A 15,392-nucleotide genomic window follows, 5' to 3' on the forward strand; every position below is an offset into this window, starting at 1 on the left:
ATTCGCAACATTTTTACAGGATTAAGCAAGCGTCCCAAGACTTTCTGTGGCTACTGTAGAGTAGTCCTGCTATATTCAGCACTCTGTGTATAGGATACACTGTAGATGCTTTTTAAGTATTTATTTTACCTCATTTGTTCCTGGACAGAAGCTGTGTTGTGGGGGGGGACTGGACAGACAAGTTGTCATGACTAATCATTTGTATTGGCCCATATAATACAAGCTTTGCTTTAGAATTTTTGTTCACCAGATTTGCATTTACAGGGTGGAAAATGCAATAAATCACATGCCTGCCAGACAATTAGAAAGACGTAACGTTCAACTCTTTGTGAAAGCTCTTAATTCAGTACAGTCTGTATGAAAAGCAAAGCACTTTGCAGTTGCAGCAGTTGTTTAAATTATGTTGTTTAATAGTTGCTGTTGCCATTTCACCATATATCATTGGCGTAAAGTATTGAGTCAATGTGCCTCTTAGTTTAGTTTAGCTGATGGAGTTAAACAGGAAGTTGAGCTCTTAAAAGCACTTATTGAAGTATACTACTCTGTGTTTATGAGCTGTGGTCTTATTTACAATCCTTAATGTAGTTCCTGAAACCTTGCAATTGCTGTTTATTTGTCTCTCCTGCAGGTGGCGCCATACCCATTTTCAAATAGTAGCGCTGAAGAGAAAGAACGTTCTCCAGGAGAATGTTTTTTTTATTTTTTTATTTTTACTTTGGTGTGCAGCTGTTTCTGAGTTGCACTAAACGGGGTAATCTAATTAAATTCGTTTTGTATTTACTTAATTTTATTTTATTCCATGAAACACTTAATGTGGAACCCTGTCAAATGGTGCAAAGTTTAAAGTAGAATTTTGAAGCTGAACTTGGTAATTGCTCCTGAACTACATCATCATGTTAATTGTGATGAAACTTAAACACAATAATGTATATTTATATTTACTTAAAGCAGGGATGGACAGTTTCTCAAATCCAATCAAGCATGCATTATAAAATATTTTTAACTGATTTTTAACTGATTTTAGGTTGTTGACTTCATTCAGCTCAAATGTCATCTTTCCTTTGTTATAACCATCAAAGGTGTTGCTTCATAGGGAAATTGTCGGGGTGGTACTTTGTAAGCCATGAGTGGCATCAATACTGGCCACATGACAATCAAATGAAAATGTCATTGTCAGGGCTGGCTGAACTCGCCAGCTGGAGTCAGAAGTGAGAGAGCAGCAGGGTTAGAGGAGGAGAGAGAGAGAGAGGGAGAGGGAGGAAGGGAGGCTTGATAAATAGGCTTTGAACCTCCCGACTGCCTTTCATTAACTGGCGTCTTACAAGAGGCAGCATGTAGCTAATTAGGGCCGCCATGTGTCCCGGGCCAGTGCCCACCCCAGCACATCGTTACCACTGCAAGACAGGCACTGGAGTTTTTTGTCAGTTTTCGGTGTTTATGTTGGTGTCATGTGGCAGTTTTCCCGATCACTTGTCATTAAATCCTCAAAGCTCATCTGTGATAATGTTTTTTTATTCTTCTTTTTAAATCTTCAGCTGGGTTTGCTCATTCAATGTGGCAAAAAATTTTTCTCCAAAACATTTTCCACATGACTTTTTCACCCGGCAGGCGCTAGACCAGTGTTTCCCAACCTGCGTTTTTGCTCCCTCCCAGCTCCCTAAAGGTGGACTGTCTGTGAGGGAGCAAAAATGTGGACCATCTGTGGGTCCCCAAGGACCAGTTTGAAAAACACTGTATGAGACTCACACTACACTCCAGTGGTTTGCCGGAATTTCGATTAGAATGAGGATCTCTGTCTCTATCATATCAAAACCTGTGACATCAGAAATCAGACGACAAATCTTATTTTTCGTACCACGTTGGCTTACAATGACACACAAGAACGATAGCTAGAGTTCAGCATCTTTTTTTTATTAAAGTTGCATAAAATCGTAACAAAACTGGGAAACAGGACAGTAAATTTTGCTACATGAAGATGTTTTTTTCCAAACACGACCCTAGACAGCAGTGCTAATTTTTTTTTGTTTGTTTTTGAAGTACAATAAAAAAAATATGACAGCACTATCTGGAAAACACTGGAAAAACCGATCAATTCATATAAATCGTGAACAATTGCACCTAACAATAAACTGTAAAGAGATCTAATCTCTATCCATTCTCCTAAAAATGTAAAGGTTGTCACAAGCATCGGTAACAAGAGTGACGATTGTTTTCAGAAGCTTCCCTAACACCGTGTTCTCCTCTTTTTTGTTACATTTTATAGATGAATGTCTTGCTCCTTTTGGTTTCCATAACATAAATAAAACCAGTAAAACCTAAGGCAACATCTGTTTAAGAGTGCTGGGACAAGAGCGAGACCGAAGATGAGCAGAGAGGGTAGGTGTGGCCAGTGGGAGGCCTGAGAGAAGGTAGGAGGAGTAAGTCCTGGTAAATTTGCTGACTGCTTTTCGAACGGCTCCACTCCGTCCAGTGGCACTGATCTCTGCGTCCGGCTGTAGTTGGTCCCCTACTGCACCAGCTAGACATCAGTACCTCTATTTAGGGGAGGTTGGAGCCCTTTTGGATGGTGCCAGCATGTGTGAGTTTGCAGTCCCTCAATATCACCATGGAGATACCCTTCGGTTCCCTTCCTGGATTGGGTTGAGTTAGGACGCATTGGCTGGGATTAGGCCGCGGCACTGCACAGGTGTAATACTGGAACACTGCTTTTTCTTGTCACTGTTAATGCGTGTGTTCATCTCTGATTGGCCCAAGCATGTATCTCTGATTGGCCCAAGCACGTATCTCTGATTGGCCCAAGCACGAATATCAGGGCACGAGTACAAAATAGCACAATTGCTATTTGCAAAAAAAAAGAGAAAGAGTTGGGATGAACGGTATGGGGATTTATGTGTGTGAGGGAGAGCGGGGAGGGGGTGTCGGCGGACACAAGACCCCTCAAAGACCCTGAGTGTTTATAAGCATGCGATCTTTCACATGTGCCTTCACACCCATCTTCTGAAGTCATTGGAAGATTTAGCACAGCTGACTGTAAACAGAGCCAATGGATCAGGCCGGCTACAAATCAGAATAACTGGAGACGAATAAACAATGGATTTGTTTATCAGTGGCACTGCTGAGCAGACACCAAGGTACAGACTTTCAGTATTAAACATACAGCAGCTCTCAACCCTCTGTAGATGCTACGGGACATTTCGTCTGGCAGTTTTGTTTGCAATTTATGAACAATTCTGAAAGGGAACTGATACCACAAACAATATAAACATGCCGCACCACACGAGTGGCACAACGAAACAGGTTTATAAGAGCTCCAAATTGCCTTGGCTACTGTTAAATACGATTCACAATTCTTTAGTTGGATAATTGTTTACTTATGCTCTCATAATAAACCCCCACGTCACACAAGCTTCTTTAAAGGAAAAAGAAGTAAAATCATTAAATTAGAACAGAAACAAACTAAAAGCATTGTCTTGTCTTTAAAATGCCAAGTAACATAATGATGGGATCTGAAAAGAACGAACCACTCAATAAAAAAATGTGTAATAATTTAGATTATACCATTTGTTCTAATGCCTTTTTAAACCAAATGTTAGTAGAAAGTTTACAAGCTTAGAAGTTGCAGAGAAATCATCCATTGACCAGATGATATTTCAGAATCGTAATGTGCACATCGCGTCTGTGATCATAACAGCCCCCTAATTCATACCACTGTCATATGAAATCAAAAATGTAAGGATTATATTTGAAACATATGCTAATTATGTGCAATTCAATATAAACTTCTGTTATTGCTTCCTCGATTTATGTAGCTTAATGCATGTATTGAATTGCATAAATAATAATGGATATATCTGTTATATTGGACCACTATTTTAAAATATACTCCTTAAGTTGTATTTCATATTAGTACAGTGAATATGTGATGGAATTTGTGAGTTCTGGGTGAGTCCTGTGTGCTTTACCAAACTCTAATCTTCTGGAACCTGAGACTGCATGTGCCGGTACCAGAGCTCCTCTATGGCTCAAGTGCATTTCTACACCTCTTTAGTACCGTTAGTGTGGCACAGCTTTAGCATTTAGCCTTTAGCATTTAGCCTTTAGCATTTAGCCTTTAGCATTTAGCCTTTAGCATTTAGCTCAGCTGGACAAAATCGCCGACTTGTGGAATGTTCATCATGGCCTCATTCGGCTGCATTTTGGTACCATGGCTGCCGTCTCACCTGAACCCCGTCAAACCCAGCCAGCTAAGGTGGAACCGAGAGCCTTGGCCTGGTAAGGTGGTGGCGTTCAGGTTGAGTTTGCAGGCACGCACTCATTAGCATCCCTACTGAACGCTAAGAAGGCAGTGAGTGTATGGCCCTCAGCCGTCGCCAACGAAGGTGTAACGACAGTCCATGATGAGGGAGGGGTGAAACCAACCCCCCCCGCTACACATAAACCTCCATCCAGCAGTTCATCAGTCCACTAATAAACACATCACCGTGTCTTTAAGGAGCCCTTTGCTGCGTGCGATTTAAAAAATAACAAAAATAAATAAAACAAGGCCACGTCAGTCTTGATGCCCCAGTCTAGCTGTGTGACTTTAGCACACTGATCATGGCTGCTGGGTCTAGCTGATGGGTCTGCAAACTGTACAGTACGGTATGAATTATGGATTGGAACCAGTCCTTCGCTCACTGAAACACTTTAATCTTTTATGTCAGCATTCTATAAAAAATCTATATGTATATACATCCATATATAGACGTATAGTACATAGATATATAAGGATAGAGATAGATATCAAAACACATCGTACTGCCTCAGACAAATAAAAATGAGACGAGGTAACGTAAAAAAAAAACCCTGCTCAAAATATCTGATTGGCTGGACTCCTCACTTGGTTGCTCCCACTCAGCACAGGGGGTTATGGGAACCGCTGCAGCCCCGTCCTCCCGCCGGCGTGTAGGAGCAATGCCACGGAGCCACGGGACCAAGGGACGGGCGCTCACTTCTTCTGAGGGGTGCTGAGCTTCTGCATGCCTCGGATCTTGTCCAGAAGCTCAGTCACAAAGTCCTGTGGGGTGGGGTTGGGGGGGGGGGGGGGCAGAGAGAAGGCCATCAGCCTGAAAGGCCTGGCGAGTTCACGCCCTTCATGATGACTTCATGCATTTCGGATGCTTCTTGTGATGCTGCTACTCTACTATTTTTACCACCTAAATTAGATACTTTCCCTCTGGATGATCTGAATCTTGTAGAGTGCAAACGAACAGGACAGACATTAAAAGGTGAACATTGGCTTTGAACTCACATCAGTAGGTTTGTAACAGTCCACCAGCAAGTCCTGAAAAGCAACAGAAAAGTACAATAATGTTATTTTGTTATTCCGCTGTCATGTTTATTTTTATCCAAGCGAATTCTACCACCTCCGGTAAGATTGTAAGATTTCGCAACTTTGCCGGTTAATATGGCTTCATTTTTAGACAATGTGCCCTAAGCTTCTGCTTTTACGGAAACGTCCTGGGAAAAACAATTCATATAGAGGCCTTTGCGAATCCGAAATGGTCATTGTCACATGACACCTATTCAGACAGAGCGATCCAAACCAGGCGAACAGATCACACTCCAGTGTCACCACAGGAATTCCCATAATCCCAGGGTTAGGACTCTACCTTGACCCTGGAAGCTCGATCCCCATCGCTGGGCAAGTCCAGCAGCTCGTCGACATCAATCTCCAGCTCTGGGATGGCTTCCTCCTGGAGGACACATGAATGTAAGGAAGGAGTGAGTAAAGACCCTCCATTTCCTGTCGGAGAGCAAAACATTTGCTTTTGTTTTATCTATTCACTCGTCTGCTTTCTTCTGCGGAATAATGGCTGCTCTGTGGCCCAAAGTCCCCAGTAGAAATACTGGACTGAAGTGAATCCCAGTGCTGACACTTTACACATCAGATATCATGTCTTATAGTTACACAGTTATGGACCCTACCTCACTGTCCAATAAGTTTCTCTCATCCTTAAATGTTTCTCTGTCACTTAAACAGTGAAGTTCATTTTCTTCTAAAATTCTTCCCTCCTTTGAATAGAATTTCAAACTTATAAAGCAGCATAAGTGAAATCGACGACAATACAAGCGTCGGTCATCGAGTTGCACAGGTATCTGATTTCATTAGACCTTTTGACTCCGCGACGCAGCAGCTGCAAACTCCGCAGCCCAGAATCACTGGTACCGCTAACGCAAGCACAATTTTATTTGTTCGCAAGACCGCATTTGGACAACGTCCAGTAAACAGTTTCATATTTCAGCTCAGTCACTACTCCTGGGAATGCTGATCTCTTACGCCTGAGGAGTATAGTAATGCCGTCAGCTGTATTAAAGCAGGTTCTGTCAAAATAAAAATAACCGCCGACACTGAATTTTACATAGGACTGTACAACTTCCCTTTTTAGAAGCAGTACGGAATGATTCATGCTTGCGGCCCATTAGGTTTGACGCGCAGAGCCTGCCTAGAGATTTAAACACTTATAAAGTGTACTGATATGCAGAGACAGGACTCTCAAACATTTTCAATGAACATAAATAATAACTTCAAGCTGTTAACAGTGGTGTTTCAGTTCACTGACTCCATCCTATTTCTGCTGCGTATCTCCCCTCCATGCACAGCAAAGCACACGCCAGCGTCACAGTTACTCATTTTCTCTGCCGGCCTCCTGCATTTCTGTCTCTCCTTGTGTTGCTGGACATTTCTCTCATTCCCCTCTTGTTCCTCTCCCCAAAGTTAAAAATATCAAAGCGTCTTTGGCTCCCGAAGCCTCTAATTGCCGATGCTGCAAAGGCTGACCTCCCCCCCCCCCCACCCCCCCCCCCCCCCCCGTCTCCCCCATTTTTTGGTCACTCTCTCTCTGTCTTTACTTTCCATATATAGCAAAATTACCATTTTCAATAATGCCTGGTTTAGCGTCATTCTGTTCCCCCTTCTATCAACACGATAGGCTGGACCATCTCCCACTCACCTCTCTCTCTCTCTCTCTCTCTCTCTCTCTCTCTCTCTCTCCCTCTCTCTTTCTCTGTTGATGACAGCAGTATTTCTGGCTAGCCCCCAAGCCTCTCTGTAACACACAAACACACAGCCTTTTATGTTGGACTTTCTATGGACTAATTTTTTTTTATGTATATACTACAAAAGTGAGAACCAGTGCTTAAAATTCCACACACCAACAAACTGAAATGTTCTTTGATACACAACCTGTCAGCAAACGCTCAATCAGTATACTTCAATAAACAAAACATCGATAGATTTTATTCACTAATTTTAATGAGACATCTCCTTTATGGCCCCATTCCTTCCGTATTTCCGCCTTTGCTCTCCTTTCCATTCCCGCCCCTCGCTGTCTCCCCCTCCTCCATATCACCCACCCCTCCCCCCGGCTGACGGTGGGTCCCGGCAGCTGTCGAGGCACCTGCCCACTGCCACACACCCCAAACAAACGCGCTCAGAAACATGCCAGCACAGTGCCTCGCACACACACACACACACACACACGATGGCACAAGCTCTTTTCAGCAGACTGCCTATGCCGGTACAGAGGATTACGGAGCAAAAGGGGAACGGCAGTTGAACCCTGAGTCAGTGAGGACTCCCTTAAAGAAGCTCAAAGACAGGAAGGGAGGTGGGGGCCGTGATGCATGACCTAGGCAGATGTGAGAAGTTAGGAAACAGAAATATTCCTGGAGTTGTACTGTGTGTGTGTGTGCGGTCCAGGTATAAACTGCATTGTGGGGACCTCTTTGGTCCCCACAATGTGATAAAAATCTGTTATTTTGACTTTGTGGGGACCATTTTTCAGATCACCACAAATATCTGTGAATGCAATCAAAACACTAAATAGCTTGTATTTAGTTTGGTTACATATGGTTAAGGTTGGGGCTGGGTGGGGGTTACGGTCGGCATTGTCGGGATTATGGGTTTAACCATAGAAATTACTATGAAGACATTAATAAAAACATTTGCGTCCGTGTGTGTGTGTGTGTGTATGTGTGTGTGAGCAAGCCAGAGTGACCAGCATGTGCTCCTGCAGGGGGGGGGGATTCTACAGGACATGTGGACACCATGTGCAACCGGTCTGCTGGAAGGGGGGAGGGGGGGGGACACAGGAAGGCGGAGGCAAAAATGACGGAGGTGAAGAAGAAAGTGCGACTGTGATGCAGACGAGCTCATCGCCACTCGTGTGCTTTGCTTGCGAAACCGTAAAGGAACAAAGTCCCCGTCAAACCCTCATATTTGTCTGGTCTTCAGCTGCGGGTTTCCCTGTAGCTCAGTATGAATGTTTTTGTTTCCTGCAGCAGCAAAATCACTCGTTTCACCCCCCAAGGTATGACCTTGCTTCCTTTGGCCAGGAATGCTAAACAAAGCAGTCAACCAGGACACAAATCGCGACCGGAAACTGAGAATCAGCAGGCTGAACGAGGAGACAATGCTTCAGGGAGCAACGCCAAGCCCAACTGATGAGGCGGTGAGAAACGCAGCAGCTGCATCGCATCGTTTAATGAAATGCAGCGCGACCGCACACGTAGAGAGCGAAGCGGCGCAGACCCAGCGGCGGGCGGGCAAGAGCACGCAATGGAAATCTCAGCGACACCGCGGTTTCGGCATCGATGGAAAGCAGAGGCGGGGGAATATTAGCATGAGCTAATTAGAATGTGAAGGGATTAGCTACAGGAACAAGGGATGAGCACGTGTGGGGACAGGGTAGGGAGCACAACACTGCGAGAGGGTGAAAGAGTGGGAGCGAGGCGGCCAAAGGCAGTATAAGGGAAGCAGTCAATCAGCCAGGAAGTGTCGATGTGCATGAAGGAGTCAGTGAGCGTGCAAGGCAACATCCACAAGTCCCAGAAAAAGATGTTAGGGAGCGTCCACAAGTCACAGAAAAAGATGTTAGGGAGCGTCCACAAGTCACAGAAAAAGATGTTAGGGAGCGTCCACAAGTCACAGAAAAAGATGTTATGGAGCGTCCACAAGTCACAGAATAAAATGTTAGGGAGCGTCCACAAATCATAGAGTAAGATGTGAGGGAGGGTCTACAAGTCACAAAATAAAATGTTAGGGAACGCCCACAAGTGACAGAATATGATGTGCGGAAGTGTCCACTAGTCACAGAATAGGATATGTGAGAATGTTGGTGTTAATATGCATATTTGTGTGACTGAATGAATAACAGTGCCTGGAATTTAACTCAAAGTCAACTGTGGGGGGGGGGGGGGGTTCATTTTATTCACATTACAGAACAGTAGTGCTGAAATCAATAATGTAAGAACATTTTGGCTCTTGTTGTGTACCTGAAAGATTACAGGATCTAGTCCAGGCGTTACACTCGTGTAATGCAGCGTAACTTCAATGACATTGTCAGTTACTAGGATGAAGTAACTGAAAGGCAAAGAGAAGAATGGTTTACTTGTATTGACATTATTATTTATTTACTTAGCTGGTGATTTTATCAAAGGAAACATTCATTTTTTTCCAGAAAGCAGGTTCAGCCAGTCCTTGGGGCAATAGGAAGATAACGGCCTTTGCTCGAGGCACCAGTGGTGAAATCACTCTGCCAACCTTTGGATTTAAACCAGCAACCTTCCGATTACAAGTACAGGTACAGTATCCTAACCATGCTCAGACACAGACCTATAAGTCGGTATAAGCTATAATCAGACAAAGAAAATGACTAAGACTGCATGACTGAGACGGGGGCATGTGATTGCTTAAAAAAGGCTGCTGGGTATTCAAATCACTTTATCTAATGCATGACTATGGATGAGGAACTGATTAACAAAGAGAGGTGTGTGAAAGGTGGGGGGTGGCCGGGGGGGTGGGCACGCAGAAGGGAACTATGACAGAAAAAGACAAGCAGAGGATAAATGTTCATCAGCTCATCAACCTGATCATCGGATGTTTTCAGCCAGTGTTTTCTTTGCAGCCTAATACCAAGCAGCAGCCTTAGAGATGTACAATCTGGACGTCTTTACATAACTGGGACTGAAAAAAGGAGCGAGAAGCTCTATGAACAGGCTAGCTGTGGATTATTAGCATAGCAAACATTCAGAATCACTGCTTATGGGAGTCTGCTTGGTTTCCATTGTGATTAACCATGACGGTTTGCTTATGGTCCTTATAAGAAGGGAGACAGGAACCGTCATTCACAGACCCTCCCCCCAAAAAAAAAAACAGATATGGAACAATCCCCAAAGTTCTTCATTAGACAGGCCTTAGATGGACCCTCCTGTGCTCCAGGGCACACGTGAGGAAAACGCCAGGCTCTCGCTCCCTTCACAGCCTGGCTTTTCTATTCCGAGGGAGCGTCACCAAAGTGACAAACGCATTGCTGCCAAGGCATTTACAGTCACAGCTATCACTTACAAGCAGTCAGGTAATGCAAGAGCTACACTGATTCAAAATCTTAAAAGTCACAAAACGTTGTAACATGCAAAAATCTCGACGACGAGGGAGATATTACCTCTATCTGCTTGTGTGGGTCGTTTGCCTAATTCACTCCCAGTCGCCTTCTTAAGTGTCCTTAAAATGTCTGCGGCATTTTAGGCTAAAATCCTATCCCACACCATTTCAGTTAGGTTCTCCAAATGAGAAGTGGGCTGCAAAGCTCGACATGATCCGGTTTGTCCAGACCAAGTACTGATTGTTATGCGGTGCCTTCTGACAAAAGGAGATCCACAGGTAGCCGGCAAAAACAAAGAAGCAGAATCTGAGCTTCCCCTCCTGGGAAGAGCCAGGGGGAAGAGGAAGGGCAAGAGAAGGTCGCTTTGTACTCAAATTCACATCCTCGTGCTGAGAAGCATCCACACCTCACCGGTACATTTGGCCATTGTGATTTAGTAGCTTTAGCTCTGTATAGCTGCCATAATTAAACGACGCCTTCGACAGACAACGGCAGGTAAAATCACGCTGAGCTGCCAAGGGTTCATCTTCAAACTTATTTTTTTTTCTCATCAACTTCCTTTTGACCCATGTGACTCAGAAAGGTGGGGGGGGGGGTGGGGGTTCCCGGGTGGGAAGAGAAGGGGGTGTACCCAACACAGCCTAGGAAGTCATTAAGATAATTGGCACTAAATCTGCATAATGAAATGTACTGTGATTTACAGCCCAGTTCGACTGAACCTTAATCAATAATCAATTTCTATAAATACACCAAGAAGGAGTGGAGGAAGGTGCGGGATTTGGAGCAGTATGGCTTAGAATAGCAGTTATCTTATCCATCCATCCACCCATCCATCCATCCATCAGTCTTCTAAAAGCTTATACCCCTAAAAGGGTCACACGGCGGTCTGGAGCCTATGCCAGGCAGAATAGGGTACGGGGCTGGGCTGCACCCCAGATGGGATGCCAGCTCATTGCTCATGGCAAATACTCTCACACACACAATACTAATGTGTGAGCAACTGTACGTCTTTGGACTGTGGGATGAAACCGAACCAACGAACACCGAAGAAACTCAAGAAAATCCTCTGAGCTCTACACACGAAAAATGTAGACGGGATTGGGGAGCAGTTAGCTTATCGGTTCGCTAAGACTTTATTAGCATATTTTAATGAGTGCTTACTTCCTGAGTGGGACCCTAAGCAAACACTGGTGTTAAAATGCTGGCAGCCAGCCCCCGTTCTGCAGGTCCAGGCAGTTTGTCGTCCAGGAGAGTCACCTTATTCTCATGTAATAAGTCATTTCTTGCCTTGAGTGCCAAGGACTTCCCACAATCCTATAAAGAACAAAGCTGGAGAATCCTCCACTCTGCCCTCAACAGTGATTCAACTGCCTCTCCCATATTATTCATAACGGAGAATCGCTCTACATAGGATGGGGCCCAACCATGAAGAGAATTAAAATGACCTGGTAATATGGAGATAAAATCTCTTAGCTGTCTAAACATAATAGTAATAACAGTAAGTGTTGAGGTTGGCTTTTTTTTCAGTTGTTTGTTGAGATGTGTCATTCCGCCACTTTGTCACCTGACTTTCCCGGTTCAACCACACAAGAGATCAATAATTCAATTAGACAAGCAGTGCGATGTAGGGTCTGCGGAGATTGGCAGTCGTTGTTCCTGACAGCTAACCCTCCTGACAGACACCTGAATTGCTCACTCTGTGTTCCGCACAAAGGCCTTTGAGTATTTCCCTTCGGCACTGTAGTCATGTCAGGTTGCCCATTGCCTGCAGTTATTTGTGAATCTGGTCTTTTCCATTGTGTTTTTGTGCACAAAGTCTCAGATAATATAATGTGGCCTAGAATCCTGAGCGCCAGAGTGTATCAGTTTCATTTCATACACCAGTGCCTGCATTTAGTCCTGTTGAACAAAAGAGTAGCCATTGTTTGTGGAGTTAATTGTCCTGAATAGCAAGTTTAAGGAATACTAACCATGGTTTATCTTGGGAGATAAATATCTGGCATTTATTTTTACAGATCGCATCCGTAACTACCACAACCTCTATGGGGGGAGGGGGTGGACTTTCAGACCAATTAGTTGTAATTGTTTAAGTGTTTAAATTCATAACATGTTTGTTGATCACCCACCATATTACCCAGAAAGTTAAAAAATTACTTTTTAAAAATGTACTTTATCAAAATGATAATGGAAAATAAGAAAGAAGAGATATTAGGGCAGTTGTGTGCTTTGAGAAGATGGAAATGGGCTGGCCTGTCCATTTGAAAGAGACAGGAGGTTTCGTAGGGAGGTGGGTATTTATTCCGGATTCATACAGTCACCCCCCGTAGCTCTCGGCTTCTCAGACGGTAACACTTCCAAATCCACGTTTTGCCCATTTTATAATTCATTATAATTTAACAGCAATATAATTTCAAAAATACAGTTCGTGACAATTACACTCTTTCATTGGTCTTTCCGCACATTCATTTTCGTTGTTTCACTTATATTTACTAAAAAAAATGTAGCCTTCTTAATTCTCCTTATAAATACTTTCTCACTTCATTTAACGGGAAACGTTAACGTGACCCGATAAGACTTCTAGTCCTATTGTGCAGAACACGTGTCTCCACGTGTAGTCCTCCCTTTAACATCCCACACCTCGTGCCTCATAGTTCTTTCTTCCCTTCTTTCTTTTCCGCTCTGTTTTCCGCCCTCTGCACATTCCCTCCTTCCCTCCCCTCTTTTGCCGGACACAGAGGTCCGGCCCGCAGCTCTGCCCACGCCTCGCCTTTTAACGCTTCCCTGCCAGTCTAGCTGCAGAATATCTCTCACAATCAACCCCAAACAAAATTAAACCCTTTTTAGAAACATGTACCTTTCCCGTATTTCCTGGAACCATCATTGCAAATAATGGACTTCCCCACCCGCACAATAACCGATTGAATAATCATCGCATTATTATACGAACATTTTGACAAAGACCCGGCTGGTTATTGGCATTAAATGCCGAGGTATTGTTACCTTTGGGTAAATGTAAACGGCGTGAACCTGCTAAACGGCTTAAAGGAGCTGACTGAAATATAGAGATATATAGAAGGTCAGCTGTGTACAATACGGCCCCGAGATAAAGCGGGAGGGGGAGGAGAAAACGCCTCGCCACATGTTCTTTTCTTTCTTTTGTCACACAGCTACCGGTCTTTAACTCCCCGCTAATCTGATCGTAACATATCCGACTTCATTAATCGATTTACTTTTGTGGGCTTAATAATTAACCACAGTCGTCTGATTCCCGCAATTAATCACTGCATTATTTTCCATTTTAAATGCGTTTATGGTTACCATCCGCTCCGCTTCCGAAATGAAGCAATCTTTTGTTTCAATTAACGTAGATCAATTAAGGTGACTTGTTAATTCATAGCTTACATAGTGCTAAAGGCGAATTGGCCTCTTTCGTTGATCTTTACGGTTTATTTCTTCCTATTGTTTTAACGGCGACTCCACCGAGCGGCTATAAGGCAAACGCAGTATCTGGTCGCCCTGAATGTTCACTGCTCAGGTCCGAAGACAAGGAGCGAAATGTGGGGCAACGCAAGAACACGCCACCCTCCCCGCAAGGCATATTATACACATGATGGCGTGAATCTGATCATGACTATGACTGTAAAGACAATGTCACCGGTATACTGCTTATCATAGAAATATAGCCTATATATTTCAGAGATGGCGCTCGGAAATCAATGTTTGCCAAAAAAGTAACAATAATATTAAAACAAGAACTATTTTAGGAAAAGAAACCACTTTATGTCCGAGATGATTCCGTTGACTGTGTGTAGATTTCTTATTATTGTAATCAATTGATCGATAATACTAAGCCTGTGTAAAGACTAGGTGCATTACCTCACAGTCGTATAGATCAGTTAGCTGGTCGATAATCCATTCTTCCAGGTTCAGTCTTTTTCTCAGTTCTTTTCGATCGTATTTCACGGTGACACGTCCTTGTTTCCGAACCGGAATTTCGGTTTCATCGGTACCGGGTGGCGTCTGGAAATACACCCGAGGTTGTGGGCTCGATTCTGGGCTAGTTATTGCGGCCATAGTCCACTGGTATCCACAAGGAGCTCCGAGAGGGATCAGGGATGCACTCTTGTCTTCCCCGTCTTTGAGACCTTTCTAAACCTATTTAAAATCTGATAGCACAATATGTTATTGTTCTTCTGTCACTGATTTGCATGGCATTTGGCAACTTTCTACAATTTCAATAATTTATTATTGTAACCTTAGAAAATAGCGGTTCAAATATTTACAAAGTCCTGATGTTGCGTTATTTTATATAAAAATATACGAGTAAAAATCTTACACAAAAGCTGTTGATTTGTATGCTTTCTTTGTCTTCCAATAATCTTCTTGCTTTAGCTAAAACTAAAAAGTGACCGGTGATGTTTTTTAAGTCTTGAGTCTTTTTCGGGTTGTAGAAATGGCCTAAGGCGATCGGTTTCAGTCTTTTCAATTAAGTAATTGTAAAAAATGAGCAAGTACGATAATACAAAATTTGTATCTAACAAGTTATGGTACAATTCAATGTAATATAAAAACTAATTTAACCAGCTTTAAAATCTCTCTCGTCCCGTCTTTCTTCTTTTCTCTCTTCTCCTCCTTTCCTTCTCCAGCTTCCCTACCAAATGCTACTCTCTGAATACTCCCCTTCTTTCGCTGATTTCGGACGTTGCTCTCTCTCTCTCTCTCTCTCTCTCTCTCTCTCTCTCTCTCTCTCTCTCTCCCCCCACTGTCTGTCACTTACACAAATACACACTAAATTTTCCTCCCTCTCTCGCACATGCAGTACCGACGAGCACCTCTTAAAGCGATAGGTATGGTATCTAATTCCAGCTTCGTTGCTTAACAGTGCTGTCATTTCCTTGAAGCTGACATTTGTAGGTACAGTATATAAAAATGACATGACTGAGGTAGGTAGAATGGGGTACACAGGAT

The 15,392-nt window shown here is 43.5% G+C and overlaps 1 protein-coding gene and 1 long non-coding RNA gene across 3 annotated transcripts; one reads left to right on the forward strand and one right to left on the reverse strand.

Moving 5' to 3' along the window:
• Window positions 1-1,890: 1,890 nt before the first annotated feature.
• On the reverse strand, window positions 1,891-15,131 carry ppp1r14bb (protein phosphatase 1, regulatory (inhibitor) subunit 14Bb). Of its 2 annotated transcripts, XM_049027601.1 has the most exons (5): window positions 14,761-15,131; window positions 14,301-14,590; window positions 5,652-5,735; window positions 5,291-5,323; window positions 1,891-5,056 (listed from the first exon to the last, which is right to left on the reverse strand). In XM_049027601.1, exons 2-5 carry the CDS (start codon window positions 14,496-14,498, stop codon window positions 4,988-4,990), a joined length of 384 nt encoding a protein of 127 aa, XP_048883558.1. In that variant the 5' UTR covers window positions 14,499-14,590; window positions 14,761-15,131; the 3' UTR covers window positions 1,891-4,987. The 2 variants fall into 2 exon arrangements, with proteins under 2 accessions (XP_048883558.1, XP_048883557.1); XM_049027600.1 differs by having other exon boundaries at window positions 14,301-15,130.
• LOC125750176 (uncharacterized) lies at window positions 7,533-10,478 on the forward strand. The gene is made up of 3 exons (XR_007400300.1): window positions 7,533-7,649; window positions 8,377-8,492; window positions 9,501-10,478. It is a non-coding gene; the product is annotated as an uncharacterized LOC125750176 (long non-coding RNA).
• Window positions 15,132-15,392: the final 261 nt, after the last annotated feature.

Source organism: Brienomyrus brachyistius, chromosome 10, assembly GCF_023856365.1.
Source record: "Brienomyrus brachyistius isolate T26 chromosome 10, BBRACH_0.4, whole genome shotgun sequence".
Taxonomy (NCBI): domain Eukaryota; kingdom Metazoa; phylum Chordata; class Actinopteri; order Osteoglossiformes; family Mormyridae; genus Brienomyrus; species Brienomyrus brachyistius.

Coding starts and splice junctions, on each gene's coding strand:
- ppp1r14bb (XM_049027601.1), bottom strand. CDS start 14,498: ATGGCCGCAATAACTAGCCCAGAATCGAGCCCACAACCTCGGGTGTAT. Junction 5,736..14,300: donor CTGATCTATACGACTGTGAG/GTAATGCACCTA, acceptor TGTGTCCTCCAG/GAGGAAGCCATCCCAGAGCT. Junction 5,057..5,290: donor ACTGTTACAAACCTACTGAT/GTGAGTTCAAAG, acceptor CCCACCCCACAG/GACTTTGTGACTGAGCTTCT.